At 29.5% G+C, this 7524-nt stretch overlaps 2 protein-coding genes across 4 annotated transcripts; one reads left to right on the top strand and one right to left on the bottom strand.

Moving 5' to 3' along the window:
- Nucleotides 1-218: 218 nt before the first annotated feature.
- LOC108743463 (gonadal protein gdl) lies at nucleotides 219-1134 on the top strand. The gene is made up of 4 exons (XM_018479034.1): nucleotides 219-448; nucleotides 513-673; nucleotides 729-865; nucleotides 923-1134. Exons 1-4 carry the CDS (start codon nucleotides 360-362, stop codon nucleotides 1064-1066), a joined length of 531 nt encoding a protein of 176 aa, XP_018334536.1. The 5' UTR covers nucleotides 219-359; the 3' UTR covers nucleotides 1067-1134.
- Nucleotides 1125-4981, bottom strand: LOC108743042 (1-acyl-sn-glycerol-3-phosphate acyltransferase gamma). 3 transcript variants are annotated; one of them, XM_025976703.1, is made up of 7 exons: nucleotides 3761-4981; nucleotides 3470-3673; nucleotides 3231-3403; nucleotides 2950-3111; nucleotides 2547-2885; nucleotides 2275-2494; nucleotides 2115-2209 (listed from the first exon to the last, which is right to left on the bottom strand). In XM_025976703.1, the coding sequence occupies exons 2-7, from the start codon at nucleotides 3645-3647 to the stop codon at nucleotides 2115-2117; spliced, it is 1167 nt and encodes a 388-aa protein (XP_025832488.1). In that variant the 5' UTR covers nucleotides 3648-3673; nucleotides 3761-4981. The 3 variants fall into 3 exon arrangements, with proteins under 3 accessions (XP_025832487.1, XP_025832488.1, XP_025832489.1); XM_025976704.1 differs by having other exon boundaries at nucleotides 3470-3663; XM_025976702.1 differs by lacking the exon at nucleotides 3761-4981 and having other exon boundaries at nucleotides 1125-2209; nucleotides 3470-3647.
- Nucleotides 4982-7524: the final 2543 nt, after the last annotated feature.

The following is a 7524-nucleotide window of genomic DNA, read 5'->3' as shown; positions in this document are numbered from 1 at the left end:
TTTTTTATTTAAATTAATCAAATCTACTCATTTTTTTTTGGATAGGCTACAAAATATTGCTTTCAATAGCAAAAGATTAAAATATATAATAACTATTACGAAAAATAAATAGTAAAATATTGGCTCCAAACAAAAAGTCATTTGATACTTTAGCCACGACCGTCAACCTTTGTAGATCTATTATCTATGGTCAACGACCTCCAAAGAAAAGCTAGGTTAACGTATTGATTCAAACGAAACGTCAAAAAGTTTGGTTAATTAATATTTAAACATCTAATTACAACAAAATAAACAGAATTTACATAATTAATTGAACTCGATGTAACGAAAGAGAACATAAATTATGTAGACAATCGAAGATGTTCGAGATGGATGCCCCCGAAGTATTACAAAAGAAGTTGTATTTTTTGGTAGAACAATTGCAAAATATGGCCAGGGATTTACCCCCGTAAGTGCAATTTGTTTTTTTATACATAATGTTAATAAACTATTTCCGATTTATTTCTTTATAGGAAATATCAAATGCGTGTACCTTACGAATTACTGTCAAGCTTAGCTAATTGTTTACTAAATGAAACTGTATTTGAAATAGTTAAAGGTCTGATGGAAATACAACATGTAACCGAGCAACATTTATATCAGCAACGCCTCCAGTTAATCAACAAGCATAAAAGTTAGTTGAATACATAGTTATTCCTTGCATCTCTATTGTAGTCTATCAATTTTAGTGGAAGAACAAGATATACTTAATAATTGTATGATTACTGCTGCAGAAAAGGTTGAAAGATTGAAACAGTTAAAAGAAGAACAAAAACAGGAGTCTAAAGAACTTGATAAATCCCTTATAATGCAGTTAGATCAAAAGGTAAACAAAGAGATTGTTATGTATAATTTTAATACATAATTACTCAATAAATTTTAGGTAACTGATCAACAACAAACTTTAGAACAGGCCGGAGTTCCTGGCTTTTATGTTACATCAAATCCTCTGGAAATAAAAGTACAAATGCATCTAATTGATTTTGTTCTTAGGTTAAGCAGAATGACCATACCTTTAGACCTATGAGAACATTAATTTTGTGATTGTAACTGCATACATTCATTCACTTAATAAAACAAATTGATTGTTCAAAATACTTCCTTTATTGAACTCCACAATAATAATTGCTTAAACTGGCCTACAATTTTTTAAAAATCGATTTGTGACATTTTTTCTTCTTAATACTAGTGTGAAAATTGACTAATCTCGCCAATTAACCAACGATGTGTTCTATATTTGAACTTTGATTCAATTAATAATTTAATAATAGTGTGTTCTATTTTATGAAATACATGCATTTGTTACTACATACAAGGTATTTTAAACATTTAACACTGCCTATTATAAAAGTAAAATAATGTCTTAATAAAGGTGCTGCTAAGATTTAATGAACATAAGGATTATTGAATATTTTGAACACTTTAATAAAGCACAGGTGATAAACTATTCCATTCAGTGCAGTCTTTATGATCCATAAACATTTGGTGGTTCAAATATTTCGTTTTTAAATTGTGTTAAAACGATATTTTGCTTTGATTAAAATACATATTTAAATCTTTAAACTATATATTTGTTCTTTTTTTAATGACACCTACATACAAACATCAGCCGAGTATGCTTTATAATCATAAATTGCTTTAATCTGAGGATAAAACATATTTTTTTGAAATAACAAAAGTGGCAACATACAAGCAAGATATATCACATGTAGTACTTACATATTTTTAAAAACGTTATGAATCATTTATTTACTAAATTTAAAAATTCGGAAGGTTAAAGGAAAAGTACTTGATTCTCCTAAAGGACTAGCTTTTTACACAAATGTTTCAAAATTATACTTATAAACTAGGTACTGTTTTAACTACTATACAATTTTCTAATAGAGCTAAGCAATAAAAAAAACCTTTATACATACTATGTTTCAAGGAATCTAAGCGTTCTTTTCTTGTTTGGCTATAAGTATAACGATTTTTTTAGGAGACCTAACATGTATATTGCCTCATCCTAAGCAATAATACCACTTAATTGGCACTAAGTGAGTGAAAATTTTGGTTTTGAATCATTTTCTTTGTTACTATTCAGCCTTCTTTGAAGGTGTGCTCGCTTTTCCATACGACGATCCTTTGCTTATTTTCGTAGTTGCCACTGTCTTGTAGAGTAAAAGCATAACTAAAAGTTCAAAAAGATAAAACATTAGCTTCCAAAATACATCGTTTAAAGAAATTAATTCTTACATGCTCCAAAAATTACAGATACAATTAAGATATAAAACGGATTTCCACTGAAAAGTAACTTGAACATGTAGTAAGTCATTGGGCATAATATGGCAACACACCAGAACAACATATTGATTAAGGGGTGAATGCGTCTTTCAACTTGAAACTCTTCAACTCTCTCAACTCCAGATGTTGCAAAAAAGTCACCAGTTTTTGCAAAACTCTCCCTCATTTTGTCCTGCAAAGATAATATTAGCAAAAGATTTTTTTTGTTTATTAAAATAAACTACTTTCTGAACAAAAATGTCTCTTAAGAATTTTTCTTGCGCTTTTTCGTCGAAAGGGACATCCTCCATTGAGTATCGTTTTTGGTAATAATAAGCAGTCACTGATTTTCCATCCATTAAACTGGTCATTGTAGGTTTAACCTGGTCATCTTCTTTGAATGCCACCATTGTATCATATAAAGCAGGGACCTTGCCTCTCATTGGAGATAGGCTGGCGATAAATCCTTTGAAACGGGGTTGCAGGTGGTACATCAGATGGGGTAGGTTCTTTTCTTCTGCATATTTCTCAGAAATTTTGTGTTTCTCTTCAGTGAAGCGAGTTCCTTCAGGGAAAAGCAATAACTGCAATTTATTATTTGGTAAGGGAAACAAATGTTCTGTCATAAAATGAATATTAATTTATTACCCAAATAGGGTCCGGATGATCTGCCAGTTGTGTGATTTGTTTTTCTATTATGTCCTTGTCTTTTTCAAAAGATCTTTCCAAAAATACAAATTCGGCAAACTTCCAAGCCCATCCCATTACAGGTATAAACTGTGTCGATTTTTTTGCATATGCTTTGCAATTCTACAAAATAAATTTACACTGTCTTACTTGGACATACTTAAGCAATTATAATGGTAACATAAATACTTCAATGTATGTCTCACAGAACTGTAATTCTTACAAAAAGGTAACTTTCTTACACCTAACAAATGTATTCTATCACAAATCATCCAGCCAATTAGCCAATCAATTTCATAAGAGTGGTTCATAACACAATATGCATGTTCTTTGCCCCAATATTTCTTATAGTCACTTTTGTCAATAAAAATTTTAATATTTGTCTCTGACCACCAATCGCCCATAAATACCAACTCTAAGAGTTAATTAAAAAATTTAAGTAAATAAGTAGATAAATGGATGCAATAAGTGAATAACTTACGTGAGTAGATAGACCAACATAAATACCAATTTATTTTTCTGTACAGGTATTTATTAAATGGTCTTAAAGTTATATACAGGAAAGCTTGAATCAGGTTTATTATCACCCCTGATGTGAAAAATGTAATGGCCATGGATAACTGTAGACTCTTCAACCTTTTCAATTTTGATAAATCCATTTTTAATTATATTAATCTGAAAGTACCTAATGAAATGAGTTATTTATGTAACTGCAATGGCAAATATAGGTACGAATGGCACATTCGTTTTCTTTTTTTATTTAGCAACTTACCTGCAAAAAATTGAAGTTTCAAAAATATTAATACGATACTTCAATCATCATAAATAAATTAGGTATAATCAAAGAAATGGATAAAAGGCATCTTTCAATGCATTCTTATTTTATTATACAATAAACCAGTTATATTACAGGTAAATTAATCGATGACACTTCAATACCTTATTAATTTGATAACATACGCATTGAAAACGCAATGAATACCCACACCGCTCCACACCATAGGTTCACACTTATAAATGCTTATAAATAAGCAATTAAGAATAGATAATTAAGTTTCAGCCGCGACTACGCTCGCGTTAACATGCGCCATAGACGACGACGTGCGCTATAAGTATAAATATGCGCATAGATAAAATGTGCGTTAGCGTTAATGCCCTAAATACGTGTCAAAATTTACATACTTAATTATGAGGCCCTCTGTTTTGGCGGCCTCGTATCACGCTTAACAACGCTAGTGGTAGCTCTCATAGTTTGATAAATTAATATAGTGTTGCTACTGTCCGGTAGAGGACAGCACCAACCTGATGTAGTGCTATTTATAAAAAAAATTTATCACTGGGGAACAGTATTTTTTTTTAAATAAAAAATACCCATGTTCTTTTTCGATACTCCTAACAAGGTGTGTAGAAAAATTCATGATGATCGGTTCATTAGTTAAAGCGTGAAATAGTACCAAACATTATCATATCAATTAGCAATTAGGTTTACAAATAAAAAACTATACATATACTGTTCTATTAGGGGTGGTTTAAATATGATTGTTAAACCTCATCATCAAATAAATTTTAGTAATAGTACATGTATTATTTTATTAAGAAGGTATACTTGGTCTAGTTGCAAAATTTTATATATTTAAAGCAATTTAAAAGTTCACCTTATTGATGGCTTATCTGCTGATAAAAAAATGCAAAAAAGAATAGGTAACTGATCACGAGTTACATACAGTGGTCCTCATACGGTTATGAACGGTTCAAAATTGCCACGTTTTGTTGAGTAAATACAAAAGTAACCCTTCTAAAAAATAATCATATAAAATTATATCCGTTACTGATTACGAAAGATATTTAATTAAACAGGAAGACTATTTTAAGAATATGTGACCTATTTACAATGGGTCGCATAAATATATATACACCCTTCAACATTATTACAGGTTAAAAAATGGGACAAGCGATGAATAATTCCGAACAAATTCTAACTCAATAATAATAAAACACGACAGAATAAATTAAGATATATGTTATNTAATAATTAGCGTGACGTAAACAAGAAATAAATGAATAGGAATTAAAAGTCATTCTTATGCTGACATGAATATATTAATTCATTAATTATTCATCGATTTCGTCTCCCTCTCTATTATACAGGATGCATGTAATAGTTTTCGAGATACATACTTATTATCTACCGTTTATTTACTAGTATGACGATATACCTACAGAATAATTAATAACAGTTATTATACCTTTACCGAATTTCTAAAAGCGGGAAGCTTAACTGCATGTACATTTTTCTTTTTAAATTAATTATAAAATACGGTAGCTAGATTACGCGGTTTTGCGGTGTGGCGGTTTTGGAGAATAGCGCGTTGTTGTGGAGGGTGATTGGTAATTATGCAATCGTTTGAATGGAGGTGAAATATAACCGGTGAAATGCCCACAAGCGGCTTCATATTCCGCATAATATTCCACCTTTTCTTGACATGTTCGTTTAACTGTTTCGGTATTTCTAATGTGCATAGTATCGAAATAAAAATGGTAAAGTCTAGCTTTTTTATAATCTGCTATATTGCGGCATGTATTAGCAACATATTCGCTAGTATTTTATTACATGCGAGTGATCAAAACGTCACCAACTATTACGACTCGCAATCAGTAAGTTGCTGTTTTTTTAGTTTACAATGAACTTAATGATATATTTTGTAAAAGTCATTGACTCTTATCGTTTAGGATTTTTTTCGCATATTTTGTATTGCTGTGATATTAATATCATACAGATAGGTACCTATCATGTTCGTTTTAATGAACTTTTTCTGAGTGTCGTTTCGTTGGGGTAATTTAGATCGAGAAAAATGGCAAATATATCTATTAAAAGTTTCGTACTTTTTACTGCTTCTAATTAATGTAATAGATAAATTGAAATAATATACAAAAAAATAGCAAAAAAATAAAATCGTTTTTAATTTCCATTTAAATTATGGTTGTTTCTGTTCTAGAAATACGCTATCCATGATTACCTAATTTTTAAATTACATGTAAAATTATTGTGCGTAAAATATGTAGTTATACTAATCATCAGTTTTGGTGCAAAGGTTGAAGTTTCAAAGTTCAATATTACATTAAAGTGTGCATAGCCACCCAGAATGTGTAAATTGAATGAAAACTCTGAACTTCCTTCTGGTCAATACTCTTGCATTTATTAGCAAAAGGCCAACGTTTCGCTCCCAGATTGGGAACCTTACCAATGCTCTATATGATTACACCAATCAGACCAATTAAAAATTAAGTTGTATATAAAAAGTTATATACATACATTTGCTTGGTTTCACTTATGTACAGTGAAAATCAACATAACTCCTGGCTGAATGTATTTTATAAATAAGCTACCTGATACAAAGATTACCTGTTAGTATATAGATATATATTATAATTTTAATAAAATAAAAATTGTCTAATTTATCCAATAGGATTTCCAATCAGAAAATAAAAATTCAAAAAACGGTCGAATTAATGTCACAGATAGGATCTTAGATTAAGTTAAATAATCACAATTTAAATTACGAACCAATATCACACAAACATGCTAAAAAAGGTTCTATTAAAAACAATTGGAAATTAAAATCACGTTGCTTTAATTGATTTTAACTTTCAAATTCAGTTACATACTGTACAGTATAATTGAAACCAAGCAAATGTAAGTATTACTAATTGTATGTTCCCATATAATCAGGTTTACTAACTTAATTTTGAATTGATTGGTGTAGTCATATAGTGCCTTGATAAAGTTCCCGATCTGGAAGCGAAACGTTGGCCTTTTGCTAATAAGTATAAGAATATATATGTTTCTATGCACCTAATGTGTTTATTTTAACAAATAATATTCTTATTGCTAGAACCCGAAAATTTGGAACGTTAAACAAATTTACAACTTTTTATCATCAAAATACGTATAAAAAAATATTTTGAACGAAAACAATTCTCGCGTGGAATATATACTTTGACAAATTAATACAAATTTTCTTCTGAAACGTATTAGGTACCTAGATTGTAAGTTTAAAAAATATACAAATATTTTATATCCAATGAGATCATACATAAGAGCGACAGAATTTGTTCAAATTTTATGGATAATAGGAGAGCTAATAAATGATTAATTAATTTTTTTTGTAGTGTCTTCTTCAGTGTGTTTATCGAAAAATGAAAGCAGTAAGTACCTATACCTGCACAATTACCTTCATATGTAAATAAATATCGTTTACTTATTTTATTGATAAAATACGTATTTTTTTTACTTATTGATATTTAAACGAAAGGAAGTACATAATGATAGTATGATGACCCCGTGAATTATCATGTTGTGTTGTACTGATCATTAGTAACTTTATAAGTCAATGAATCATTGATAAGTTTTGTCTGTGTGAATTTTTAACTTTTATTTATCGCAAAAAATCGTAATAAACATTTCATTGGTCTCGTTAACAATTATTACGTACGCATATACTCATACATCAGAGAATTCTCAAAAAATAAATGGAT

This window comes from Agrilus planipennis, unplaced genomic scaffold, assembly GCF_000699045.2.
Source record: "Agrilus planipennis isolate EAB-ADULT unplaced genomic scaffold, Apla_2.0 scaffold385, whole genome shotgun sequence".
Classification (NCBI taxonomy): domain Eukaryota; kingdom Metazoa; phylum Arthropoda; class Insecta; order Coleoptera; family Buprestidae; genus Agrilus; species Agrilus planipennis.
This window is presented reverse-complemented; position numbering and strand designations above follow the sequence as displayed.

Coding starts and splice junctions, on each gene's coding strand:
- LOC108743463 (XM_018479034.1), top strand. CDS start 360: ATGTTCGAGATGGATGCCCCCGAAGTATTACAAAAGAAGTTGTATTTT. Junction 449..512: donor ATGGCCAGGGATTTACCCCC/GTAAGTGCAATT, acceptor ATTTCTTTATAG/GAAATATCAAATGCGTGTAC. Junction 866..922: donor TAATGCAGTTAGATCAAAAG/GTAAACAAAGAG, acceptor AATAAATTTTAG/GTAACTGATCAACAACAAAC.
- LOC108743042 (XM_025976703.1), bottom strand. CDS start 3,647: ATGGATTTATCAAAATTGAAAAGGTTGAAGAGTCTACAGTTATCCATG. Junction 3,404..3,469: donor ATGTTGGTCTATCTACTCAC/GTAAGTTATTCA, acceptor ATTAACTCTTAG/AGTTGGTATTTATGGGCGAT. Junction 2,210..2,274: donor ATCTGTAATTTTTGGAGCAT/GTAAGAATTAAT, acceptor TTGAACTTTTAG/TTATGCTTTTACTCTACAAG.